Source organism: Populus euphratica, unplaced genomic scaffold, assembly GCF_000495115.2.
Source record: "Populus euphratica unplaced genomic scaffold, PopEup_1.0 scaffold5.1, whole genome shotgun sequence".
In the NCBI taxonomy this organism is placed as follows: Eukaryota; Viridiplantae; Streptophyta; class Magnoliopsida; order Malpighiales; family Salicaceae; genus Populus; species Populus euphratica.
In genome coordinates, this window is record NW_011499848.1 from 2,739,321 (window position 1) to 2,752,317 (window position 12,997).

Consider the following 12,997-nt stretch of genomic DNA (forward strand, 5'->3'; position numbering starts at 1 on the left):
AGCTACATGCTCTCAAGATCCCTCAAATCAAGCACACGCAAAGATACAAGCTTCCTTCTCTATACATAATAACACTCGTTTGTTTATAGATTGTACAAGATCATATTTCTAATCGAATACATTGAGAGAGAAGGTTATGAACCCTTGTAACGTTCGGAGCGTTGCTCCTTGAACCAGCGCCTTCCATTCTGGAATGCTTGTTGGAAAGTGAACACACTCAAATACAAGTCAACAACACAAAAAATTATCATATACAGTGAGGTAATATCTGTGCATCTTGGAGATGGAGGCCAGAAACTCCATCCAATGGTGTTAAGAAACAAATGTATACGCTCTATTTCAACAACATTCTATTCATTGAAACTCTTGAATTTACAACATTTTGACATACATACTTGCTCTGAAGAAAAATACTTCCATCGAAACTCTTCCTGCTTGCAAGTTTACCGAAGATCAACAACATCAAACTTCATCATGGAATTCATGTAAACATGAGAACAGTGCTCATAAATCGGGCTCCCATCCGAAGACTCCTCATGGGGATGAAACCCTCTCTGCTGGCAATTACGAATCACTGACACACCACTTGGATCAGATAGATGAAAAATTCCATGTGGACTGCACTAGCAGAATATATTTGTTAGCGACCTGAGCTAGATAGATAGATTTTGAGGGGGGGTCATTTGTCCAAGACATAGGCTAGAGCTCCCCCCTACATGAAAGTGGCCAAGATGGGATTTTGTGGCCAGTGGGTGTCGTATCCTACACCTCTTATAAGAGTATCAGCATCAACTTAACCACTTGAATCAACCCTATGTAGATCCTATTAGGTAATTGAACTGCATTCTTTCATAAGTCACCTTTAATCTCATACTAAAACCTGCATTATCATATTTACTGACATCTTCACATCACCAACCGGGCAGTTGGAACTATAGGATAAGATACGGACCATAGTCCAGCCCATGTGGTTCAAGCTGTGACTACAATTTCAAAACTTGTCCGACACCTCACGAATAATAGGCAACCTCATGACAATAAAACTACAAATATAAGGTTCAGGTAGTGAATGCATTTATTCTTTATAGCTTTTAAACATAAATTTTTTAATCAATTTATATAAACGAGATTTAGGGAAGTGAAAAATTGGGGGGGTCCCACCTTGATTCATCTGTTGGGGCCATAACAATTGCAATTGCTTCAGGCAACATGATCTAAAAAACAAGGAAGCAAAACGGTTGATCAGCAATACACATTAAATTTCAAAACAAATGGATAATAGATCAAACAAGATAACGAAAACTCAAAATGTTGATATTCTTTTCAATTTTTAGTATGTCCATAAATAATTGGAGAATTAGGGCATTGGTGAAATAGAAGGTGTGGTAGAAACCACTTCTTAAGTGATAATTGTTAGATGTGATTAAGCAGTGATATATAATAAGAAAAACCAGCGCACAAGAGCTTTAAAATTTTCAAAAACTTCACACATAGTTAGCTGCACATATGCAAGCTGAAAGAGAACAACCCAATGAACTAGAAATAATGACATCCCACAAAGAAGAGCCAGGGATGTATTAGTGCAAACTCTAAGGCAGCAAAAAAGATAGCTTACCTGATACGAGTAGTGAGTGTGCAGATCAACTGAAGACATGAAACAAGTCTGTGATGGATGTGTCTGAAAAGTCATGCAAGAAACTTGAATAAGGTAACACATAAAGCACCAAATCGAACACTACAGAAATACATAACTCTTTTATATACCAATGGCTGATAGCAAGTTACTCAAAATGTGAAGGCAGTTATGGATGATACCAACAAAAACAAGACCAACAATATGCAGAGTAAAAAAATTAACCAGAATGATGGCGAAATTTAACATCTAGCCAAATACTTTCTAACAGGACAACAAATATGAAAACATAGTAACACAGCCAAGTTAAAAAAAAAATTCTGACACTAACTCGCCATTATTGAGATACTTACATGAATCCATCCAAGGGGAAAAAGTGATAGTTTGTCTTGAACTTCAAATATTTCTTCTTCATTTAATGTCTGGCACTGCACATTAGCAATTGTTTCAGGTGATGTTACTAAAAGCACAGACATGAAGAAAAGGGAGACCTAAAAATAAGAAATTATGATAGATGATATTTCAAAGTCAGATGCACATAATTAAGGTGATAATGTTGAATTGCATTCCATCATATAGTATATTTTGAGTCCAAAAATGTGGGCATGCATCTTCCAAAGAAACAAGAAACAAAGAACCTCAGACTGCATTCACAGCATATTGCAGTCTTGTTTGATTTGACAATAATGCTAACAGAAATTAAACTGAAGAATAGTTCCACTTTTCATTTGTAGGGATGGTAAACACTCGTGCATGTGCGCATATGTCTTTATATGCATACGTCAAAATATATTGAGACATGGAAAAGAGGATGCTCTCAACGAGGGAATACAATGTGCTCTTGTGGATATAATCTTAATGTCAACTAATCTCCTAATGTCTCTAGAGTTAACAGATTTCATAACTCAAAATCATCAACAATTGCCCTTCAATGATTTACTGGTTGAAAGTAGTAGAGCAGGAAGCATATAGAATTTTGGGCAACTTCATAATTTTGAAAAAAACATTAGTTAAAAACAGTACATAAAATAAAAGGCTAAGCTGAGAAAAAAAATGTTCTCATACCGAATCTGAAGTTGACTCTTGCTTTGGAATTATAAGCGTGGTAATGTGAAAAACCCTGTTTTTCTACAACACATGAAGTGAATTAATTAAGGAACTTTAAAGGCTTTGAGGAAAAAATATATTTTTTTGTTGTACAAAAATTTGGCTCCCCTTACCAGTGAACCAGCAAGAACACCACATGTTTCTAAATTTTTATCCGTATTTGCCCGAGCCAATCTCAAGAAGTCTTCCATCAAATTTACAGGCTGCAATGACAGTCAAAAGGGGATAATAAGACAGAAGTACTAATGATCAAGAATCTAGTATTAAATTGAAGATTAAAGGACCATGATAACTTCTTTTTTTTTAAATAAAAAAAGATAGTGGATCTCCCCTAAATATGAATTTTCAAACATTAAAAAGATTTGGACACCTACAACATGTAAATGTTGATAGGAATTAGAGCTTGGCAATCCATCATCAGAAGGTTTTGCTGGTCCAGGTCTTGGATCAGCAACTTTAGATGAAGGAATCAGAGTAGATTCCTGCTGCACTTTAGCAAGAACAGGAGGAGGGGAGGGTTGCCTGATGCCAACAAACTGAAAAGGATCCTCCCTTGCTTCATTAATTAATGTTGGGCATGTGTCCTCAGCCAGACGTGGCCATCTACCATCATCTAAGGATAGAACTGATTCCATTGTAGATTCAACAGCCGCAGAATTGGCATCTTTTACTGCCATAGCATCATATTGTCCAGCCTGATTCAGGCTATCATATCCATAATAAAACACAATGTTAAGAGTAGTCCCAATTTTTTTGGGAAACCTTACTAAGTATTATGAAACACATTCAATATTTTCAATTCATCACAACATATAACAAAAATAATCCAAAATTCAAGAAAAGAAAAACATAGTTGAAGGTTTAAACAGATTCGGTAAAGTCCTCACCTTGAATTTTCAGTAGAGGTTAAGTCAGCATTGCTAGGGTACTGAACCTGCATATAAAAATAAACCGATTAGTCCATGGATTTTGCATGTTTTATTGAAAGCACACACGTGCAAAAAGCAAACAAAAGAAGCAGCCAAAAATTTTACCTTTATCTCTGCACTCGGTCCTGACCATTGGCCCCGGAAACCATTTGGGCCTAAAAACGAGTGTCTTGATAAAGTCTCTTGTTTTGGTAAAGGTAAACTAACAGAACTGCAGGTTTTCAAAAATAATTAAGTGGTTCTTACTGAAAATTTGAGCTCAATACCCTTATGCATCACATTTAAATTCACAGTTCGCAGGCAAAAAAAAAGAAGTAGAAATAGCAAGACATACAATCATCAAGATGAGAAATTCAATGAACGTCAGCCTTCTTAAACCAAAGACATATCTTTCACAACAAAAAGCAATGCAATTTGAATACCATACAGCTACAGAAAATACAGAACTCGTGTCTCTAAATAATAAAACTATTCTTGAAATATTATACTCACAACTTCTGCAACTGCTTGTCAATTCGCGACATGTCTAAATACAACCCTTGAGTATGATTATTATCATACTTCCACGATGACACTGGCGCGACAGGCTAAAACCAAAAAAAATGTTAATAAATAACAAAAACAACATATGAAAAACATAAATATAACACAAAATATGCCAGGTATCATTTATCCACAATGCACAGATCAAAAGAGAATTCCTTTATAATTACCTTGCTCAAGTAAGAACTTTTATTAGCAGGTGGCCATTCCAAAGTAGATGTTCCTGAACCATTAAATTCGACTTGTTGTGTTCTTGCATAAGCTTTTTCTATCTCATCCACTCGCCTTAGGAATTCAGGCTTGATTGATTCAAGCTCATTTAACACCGCAAATGATCTCTGTTAAATAACAAAATAATCACAACTTAATTGTGATCATAATTAACGCAATTAACATAAAGCTAACGGCAAGAACAAATATAAAATAAATTAAACTTACTTTCTTGTAGTTTGCTCTTTCTTTTTGATACAAAGCTTGGTAATCTCGATGATAAGGTATGGTTTCAGAAACCAAACTGAACAAAACACAAAAAAAAAAAATGAATTCTAAAAAAAATGAAATTAAGGTAAAAACGGTGCAGTTTGCCGATATTAACCTTAAGTATCTAAGTAGCATTATGTACAAATCTACTACATTCTTCTCTTCTCTGTGTATATTTGCCTATCAAATCCACACACGAAAAAAAAGAGTAATTAGGGCAAAAATTAAAAATTGTTGCATAGTTGAGATATTATAGCTAAATTGGAATTAAAATGCAATTTTGGAGACCTGACGGAGAAGATTATCAGCGATTCTGTAGTAATTACGGAGAGGAATCCGATTATCGACTTCGACTTTACGAGTCATTTTATCGACGTTGATCTTCATCGCGTTGACGATCAATTATTCCGGGGATTATTTCACGTTTGCCTTGACGAGAACACGGGTTCTTACAGAGATCAGTTTCTAGACTTCGTAGCGAAGAAAAGGACAGGAAAGCGGAAAGATCTGTCGTTTCGAGTAGTCAGAGAGAGCTTCTTTGCCTCTTCCTGTTAGGCTCTGGCAAGTTTAATATGGTTCTTTTTTCGCTTACAGTCGTGTTAATGAGCATCCTTGCCGTGGCACGGCGTTATTGGTAAAATTAAGTGCTGCCTTGTGTAAAATTTTAAGGTGCCCAATAAATAAATAAACAATAATAATAATTAATTAATATTATTATTATTATTATTTATTTTAAGAATGGATAGATAATAAAAGAAAAAAATAAATTTAAGATCTAAGAAAAGTAATTAGAAATTTCTCTCTGGATATCTTTTTTTATTTTCTCCCTTGTTTCTCTCAGTTTTTTATGTCTATTTATCTATTGAGAATAAATATTAGTAGTTGATTATTGAACATCATAAATATAGGTTTAATTACTACCACCCATATAAAACTTTTGATTGTGGAAAAAAAATTATATAATTTATAATTATCTCTTAATAAACGATAAATAAAAAAGATAGAGATTTAACCAATTAAAAAGAAATTCACATATTTATGTTTGAGCATTTGATAATTTCATTTTTTTTTGTTTTACTAATTTTCAAATAAATTTTCTTATATGTGTGTGTCAATATTATATTTTTAGAAAAATACCTTTTAAGGATGTAGTTATATTAAAAAGATCAAAATAATATAGAAAAATACATTGCTCAAAATAAACTATGAATTATTTTTTACAATTTAATAGCATTTTTTTTACGTGCTAAACAACAGCTCATTTGCCTTCTTCACAGCTATTTCCTTAACTTCTTTTTACCTTCAATTTTTCTTAGCTTGTACCTCATTTTTTATTTATTCTAGAGTCTAGATTTTTATTTTTTGTAGAGAGATTTGAATTATTCACATATAAATAATACAGATCATATGAAAATTAAAGGGAACTGAGTGAATTTGTCTTGAGACCATGGAATGTGGCATCCATGAACCCCATTGATATCGAAAATAATCCAAGTCAGGCCTTCTGTTAATGAAACAGTTGAAGGCATCATTTGAGAAAGGGTAAACAGGATCAGAACCATCTACAATCCAATTTCCATTAAAGATTGTTAGATCATACTGTAAATTAATGTTTAGTTTTACTAGATGTGATTTTCATTTCATAAACATAAAACTAAAATTCTTAGCTTGTTAAGCATGTGTATATCCTAAGCCTAATGAGTTTATATTTAATGTCATGTTTGCTTCTGATTTTCTCGATAATTTTGATATATTTAATGTCATGTTTGCTTCTGATTTTCAACTTATTTTTTAAATATTTTCTCGATAATTTTGGTATGTTGTTCTTAAAAATAAAATATTTAAATATTTTCTCGATAATTTTGGTATATTGTTTTTAAAAATAAAAATATTATTTTAATTAAAAAATATTTTTAAGCATGCATGGCATTACAATAACTATTTTAATTAAAAAATATTTTTGAAAAATACATTGCATTACAATATCAATTATACAAATTCAGAACTTCTTTCCTCTGAAAATTTTGATATTCTACGGCATGATCTTAACATTTCAACTTCTAAGAATCACGAGAAAATATTGTAATATTGTAGTGTGTTATTGAAGTTTTTGAGTTTATAAAAACATGTCAGTAAAAGAAATTTTAAGATCCCATGAAGTCAATGAAAACCTCTAAGTTTCCCTTGGATTTCCATTGTTCCCTGTCACAGATTCTGCAGGTTTGTTTTTGTATGCAGCCTGTGTAGCAAAACAAAGTCCACTGTGAGTTCTAGGGAGGCTGTATACTCCCCATTGTTGCTTCACAGAAAACTTCGTCATCCATATTGGTGGTTGTAGAGGTTTCCGTGTAGCTTGAACAAAATTTAGTTCCAGGAACTCATCAAATCAAGCTTTCAAAACTGCACATTTTGCTATTACATACCAGGACACAAATATAACTTGTTATTTTCTTTCTGAATGCCAAAATGAGCACATTAACTTCAAGCTAGCGAAAAATAACGCTCGTCTCCTCTCTCAGAACATCTCAACTAGAAGAAATCCCTCTGAAAACAAGCAACCTCCAACCACAAATTGCAGACATCATAATAAATATCAAAGCAACAAAGCAGGCCCAGCAAACATGAAGCCAAGTCCTAGCAGAATCTGATTTGCGGTGTTGTATGCATTGTTTTGTTCAGCTTGAAGGTGCTCAGACACGTCAAAATTACCTGGGTGACACCAACAACAGAATTTGACTTTGTGGAAGAAACCAAAACAAAGATGACAGCTTCATAAACTAGTAAAATACCTCTTTCGGGACCATAGCAACATCCTGCCTTGATTGTGTCTCGAACATCCTCTATGGTGGATTTATTATAGAAAACAAAGTTTTTCGTGATGTTTTCGATCACCAAATTTGTCTCTGAAGGGCACGGTCCATTGCAGTAGGGATCAACATATTCAGGAAGCCCATTAAGGTTACCAGTCTAGGTCAATCTATAGGCTTCTTGATAGCTGCTGTAAAGCCGGGACTTAGCAAAAATCAATGCCAAAGCAATTTGTACGAAGCATGAAAGAACATTTTGACCACTGATTAAACGTTTCACATGATAACTCTTTTGGAGCTAAAGAGAAAATGAACAAAGAACAATGCCCAAGAAAGACCACACCAGAGACAGCTCCCAGAAACGTAAGTACTTAACCCAGCAGTGGAGGTAAGTGAAGGAAATTATAAACCTAACAGGCAACATTAATATGCAAGTCAGAAACAAGCACATAAAAGGATCACTGGGTGAAGCAGCGATGATTAATCGAACATATTTCAACGTACTCGACCGCATGTATCCTACCATGGGTGGATAAAATCAAGATCCCACTTACATATTTATTGTTGAAACATGGCAAAGCTTTTGCAACAACTTCAGCCGGATCAGCATCTACAATGCCTGTGACTGTTTGAGGCATGCCGCCAGCAATTCCTGTGCCTGTTTGAGGCCCATCTTCGTCCGCCTCCCTGTGAAGGATCAGAAAATTATCGTTAATGCTCCGAAATTAAAATCACTAATTTTTTAGGACCATCTGTTCGTTATCTGTCAAACACCTAGGCTGCAGCAGAATATAGACACCCCAACAAGAAATGCAGATAAAATATCAATGCTTTTTCCATGTTTTTGCATGTCTAGCAAGAGTTTCATTGATCTAACAGCATCCCCTCTAACACACAGAGAACCAATCAATCAATATATTGTCCGTGACAGCATTAAGAGAGATACCCCACTCCACCATTTCACTGAAACAGCCTAAAGCATCATCAACCTGTTGTACTCGACAAAGACCATCAATTATCAAACTAAAATTGAAGATATTTGGCTTCAATCAACGTTCTAAAAGCATCTGCAACAGTAACAAGGTTGGGAGAAATACCTCTTATCTTGCATCACTTTGAAAGCCTTTGCTGCCTCGTTCATCACATTGGCTTTGCAGAAGCAATCAACTGGCATGTTATGAGAAAAGACATCTGACACAAGTCCATCTGTGACCATTTGATTCTATTACGGATCACCCTCCATACCTCTTCCTGCCTTGTACAAAGTTTCAATCAATTCAAGGTAAATGCTAAACCCCAACTTCGCACCCTGTTCAATAAATCTATCCAACATCCCACACGTCTCATTGACATCCACGCCCTCTAGCAAACAAGTCACTGGGATGTTAAACGTCGAAATGTCAGGCAAGTAACCCCCCTACCCAAGTTTCCTAAATCTATCCAACATCCCACACGTCTCATAGACATCCACACCCTCTAGCAAACAAGTCACTGCGATGTTAAACGTCGAAATGTCAGGCCAGTAACCCCCCTACCCAAGTTTCGTCGATAATGCACCTGCCTCTCTTGGCATACACTTCTCTGACAGGCAGCGGAATAATGTATCGCAAGCCAACATCCACAAGGCAGGCTCCTTTTCTATGAAATAACCTTTTGGGACTGGAAACTGAGTTGGGCTTTTTTAAGCTGGAAGATTAGTGAAGAAAGACTATTATTACCTGTCAAAGTAGCATCAGTGTTGTTGGTTTGCCTTTGAAGTTGATCAGTTTTGCGCTTTGAGAGGTTACTTTTGTGTCGGGAACTTTTACTGATTGAATGACTTTTTAGATTTACGGAAGTTATTGAGTTCAGGCTATGATCTAGAAGCTAAAGGATGAAAGCCCTCTCATGACCGTCCTTCCTGCAGAAACTGCAACCAAGCGAAGCACAGGGGTTTTGCTTAAGAGAATTTCAAAGCCGCACTACAAATGACCTGTCGTTTTTCTTTCTTTTCTACATAACGACGACTTGACGGTTCTAGAAACTACTTGGTGTTTTCGATTGACGGTTCTAGAAACTACTTGGTGTTTTCTATAACAACTGGTTATTTTTGTGTTTTAAATGAGCTTTTTAAAACAATTTTATTTTATTTTATTAAAGAAATTATGTTTTTAAGTTGAATTTTTAAAATTAAAAAAAAAATTAAAAAATAAAAAAAATTTATTAATTTAATTATTTTTTAAAATAAAAAATATTTTAAAAAACATTATTAATAATACATCAATGGACGAGCTTTTTTACACTGCATAATGGTAACAAAGTCTATCATTTGGCAGGGAGAAGGATGGATTTTCATGGGAATGTGCTATTTTTTTTTTCTTAAATTTTAATTTACTTCTTAAAACACTAAGTCGGTACCAAGGAAGTGTTAAAAAAATATTGTTTTTTAATTTTTTAATTTAAAAATAAATTAAAATAATATTTTTTATTTTTTAAATTTAATTTTTACATTAATATATCACAATAATTTAAAAGGCATAAAAAAATAAAAAAAATCTAAATTAAAAAAAAAAAGTTTAACTGGAGCTAAAAATTTTAGTTCAACTGTAGCCACACACTCTCTAAATTAATAAAATCCATCTATGTAATTAACTCATTCTCTTATAAACTAATTTAATTACCATGAATATGCAATAATACAAGAGCATTTTTATCTCAAAAAAACTATACATGTAGCTTGTAAATAATAAGAATAATAGTTATAGTAATAATAAAACTAAACATATAGAGATAAATAAGAAAAATATTCATACATGAAACTTAATAACTTTTAAAAGTATAGCTTCCTGGGTATAATATTTTTATTTTTTAAATTTAATTTTTACGTTAATATATCACAATAATTTAAAAGACATCAAAAAATATAAATTTTAAAAAAAAATTAGTTTAACTGAAGCTAAAAATTTTAGTTCAACTGTAGCCACACACTCTCTAAATTAATAAAATCCATCTATGTAATTAACTCATTCTCTTATAAACTAATTTAATTACCATGAATATGCAATAATACAAGAGCATTTTTATCTTAAAAAAACTATACATGTAGCTTGTAAATAATAAGAATAATAGTTATAGTAATAATGAAACTAAATATATAGAGATAAATAAGAAAAATATTTATACATGAAACTTAGTAACTTTTAAAAGTATAGCTTCCTGGGTAATTGTTTTATGTTATTGTCTTTGTGATTTTTACTCTCACACTTTTTTTTGTTGGGGAAGTGATTGTAAATTTGGTATTGTGACTGCCGATGAAATTTAGTTACAGTTATATATATTATTATTTAGTTAAGTAAAAAATATAATTTTATTTTGATAGATGGGACATAAATTACAGCTGTGTCGTAGGTTTACTAAAAGCATATTTTTTGTGCTTCGCAAACAGTAGCTAATTTTAAAAAACAGTAGAAAAGTGAACAGTAAAGAATAAAAAAAAAAACAGGAGGAAATCAATAAAAAGAAAGAGCGCTTTCATTAAAAAAGAAGAGCAACCCTGAGTTTATTGAAAGTTGTTTACTTGCTAATAATACTAGATCTTTTATCAAGAGCAATGCAACAGAGGTAAAATGAGGGAAATTCAAGTAGATCTTGTCTAAAAAAAATCAAAGTAGAAGCCAACAAGTGCAGCCTGCACTTAAGACCTAGTTTAGGATTGTGAAAAATTACCTCACAAGATGGCATCCAAAATCCAACGATTCATCTAAATCGAGAGACTTAGGATTGTGAAAAATTACCTCACAAGATAGCATTCAAAATCCAAAGATTCATCTTAATCGAGAGGCTGCATTGACAAAAAAATCAATGGGTTATTCATTTATAACATAATAAATATATCACCGTGAATCTTGTCCCTCTTGTCAAAAATTTAGAAATCTAGATTCACAATATAATTCATTCTTTATTATTCACACATGTTTCACACATAAACAGTGAAGAATATATTTATTATTCATAATTTGATTGGGTTTAACTCAAACCTAAATGTAGGATGTTTGGGTCCATTTGAGTGAAATAAAAAAAAATCAAAATAATTTTTTAAATATTATATTTTATTTGAAAAGTTAATATTTAATATTATTCAATGACACCATAAAAATTAAATTATATAAAAAAAATCACGTTATAACATAGCATTTATAAAATTTAATTGTAGTTTCAATTTTATTTTTGAAGGTTTTTTATCTAATATTGTTTCACATTCAGAAAGCTATAAAAACTATTGTCCTTATCAGATGAATTTCGTATGTAATAGTATTACAAATAGTTTAATGAAATAATAAAAAATAATTTATATAAAGTATTATTTATTTCATAATATAACAACAATAGTTAAATAAATAATATTTCAATTAAAAATTATCAATATTAATATATATTTTTTATTTATTTTATAACCTTAATTTTAAAAAATATTTTTAACCAAACATGTTAAATTATATTTTATTCAACCTCAATTTCAATAACAGTTTTAACTAAACATGTATTTTTTTAAATTAACCTCAGTTAAAAATATTTTTTATAAAATTATTTTTTTCAAATTACAACTACTATAATTATCGCAATATCAAATATACTTTATCGCAATATCAAATATACTTTAACCGACGATGAATTATTGGAGCCTTTATGCCTTAGATTAATAAATAAATATTAGGATACCCCAAATTTTTTTTCCAAACGATTTTAAGAATATATATTTTATAAAAACATTATGTATTTAAAGAAAACAAGTCACTCTTAAGGATTTATCTAAACTTAAAGAGTGAAGAAAGAGAGCGCATATTGGATTTATCTCAAACGAAAGCTCCTTTATTAAGAATAGTTTAGATCAACATTCAAAGGGGGCAATTGCAAGGAGCAGAATTTGGACGAGTAGAGATGTCTGTAAACGCATATAATCACTTCCTTTGAACATTTTAATCAATCTAACCCTGCCTGCAACAACAACAACAACAGAACCAAGAGTAAAAAAGCTAGTGTTGAAGCATCAAAGCGCAATCTGTAAAATACCTTAAGCGTCCACGTCGAGACTCACATTGCTACCAGATGTACAAGCCGGTCTCCTGGGAGGGAGTGGATGATGAGGTGTTCTCTGCAGTTTGTAAATCCAAGTTCAATCATCTAACGATAAGTTCTTATTTTAAAGGATCCTGGTTAGGAAATTCTACGAGTCGACATCAATTATGTGTCATTATTTAGATCTTTTATCTACAAATTGGTTATTTTTACTGGAAATCGCATGTATAAAAACTGGCACATATCAAGTTCTATAGTAGAGTTTGAAATTTGAACATGAAACTTTTAAAATATTTCAAGTTTTAATCACGGAAGCATCCCGTATAAACAACATTCTCTTTGTTTTTTTCCCCTTACAGCTATGCTTTTTTTTCCACCTCTTGAGGAAGGAGATTGGGGGATACAATTCTCCCTGCCACACACACAAAAAAAAACGCAAGGCA

The 12,997-nt window shown here is 32.3% G+C and overlaps 2 protein-coding genes and 1 long non-coding RNA gene across 9 annotated transcripts in view; all 3 read right to left on the reverse strand.

The window, feature by feature from the left end:
• Positions 1-222: 222 nt before the first annotated feature.
• On the reverse strand, positions 223-5,313 carry AMSH3 (associated molecule with the SH3 domain of STAM 3). Of its 2 annotated transcripts, none has more exons than XM_011011564.1 (14): positions 4,981-5,313; positions 4,808-4,872; positions 4,651-4,726; positions 4,383-4,550; positions 4,162-4,256; positions 3,775-3,880; positions 3,628-3,674; positions 3,115-3,445; positions 2,854-2,943; positions 2,699-2,761; positions 1,987-2,061; positions 1,616-1,678; positions 1,162-1,214; positions 223-618 (listed from the first exon to the last, which is right to left on the reverse strand). In XM_011011564.1, exons 1-14 carry the CDS (start codon positions 5,077-5,079, stop codon positions 444-446), a joined length of 1,506 nt encoding a protein of 501 aa, XP_011009866.1. In that variant the 5' UTR covers positions 5,080-5,313; the 3' UTR covers positions 223-443. The 2 variants fall into 2 exon arrangements, with proteins under 2 accessions (XP_011009866.1, XP_011009857.1); XM_011011555.1 differs by having other exon boundaries at positions 4,162-4,254; positions 4,375-4,550.
• A 1,728-nt stretch (positions 5,314-7,041) lies between these two features.
• LOC105114867 (uncharacterized) lies at positions 7,042-11,404 on the reverse strand. The gene is made up of 6 exons (XR_840230.1): positions 11,273-11,404; positions 8,998-9,408; positions 8,597-8,883; positions 8,274-8,488; positions 7,482-8,186; positions 7,042-7,401 (listed from the first exon to the last, which is right to left on the reverse strand). It is a non-coding gene; the product is annotated as an uncharacterized LOC105114867 (long non-coding RNA).
• Positions 11,405-12,322: 918 nt separating this feature from the next.
• The window catches only part of LOC105114874 (uncharacterized), a 4,278-nt gene continuing 3,603 nt past the window's right edge, over positions 12,323-12,997 (reverse strand). For 4 of the 6 annotated variants that reach the window (XM_011011583.1, XM_011011605.1, XM_011011589.1 and 1 more), the window contains exon 6: positions 12,637-12,976. In XM_011011583.1, coding sequence (XP_011009885.1) covers positions 12,850-12,976 — 127 coding nt within the window. In that variant the 3' untranslated portion in view covers positions 12,637-12,849. The other 2 variants (XM_011011613.1, XM_011011622.1) reach the window with 2 other exon arrangements.

What these genes read in the sequence shown, in the direction of transcription:
- AMSH3 (XM_011011555.1), bottom strand. Translation starts at nt 5,079, where the DNA reads ATGAAGATCAACGTCGATAAAATGACTCGTAAAGTCGAAGTCGATAAT. An exon ending in TTCCCCTTGGATGGATTCAT is followed by an intron (nt 1,679 to 1,986) that starts GTAAGTATCTCA and finishes ATGACTTTTCAG; the next exon opens with ACACATCCATCACAGACTTG. An exon ending in ACACTCACTACTCGTATCAG is followed by an intron (nt 1,215 to 1,615) that starts GTAAGCTATCTT and finishes CTTGTTTTTTAG; the next exon opens with ATCATGTTGCCTGAAGCAAT.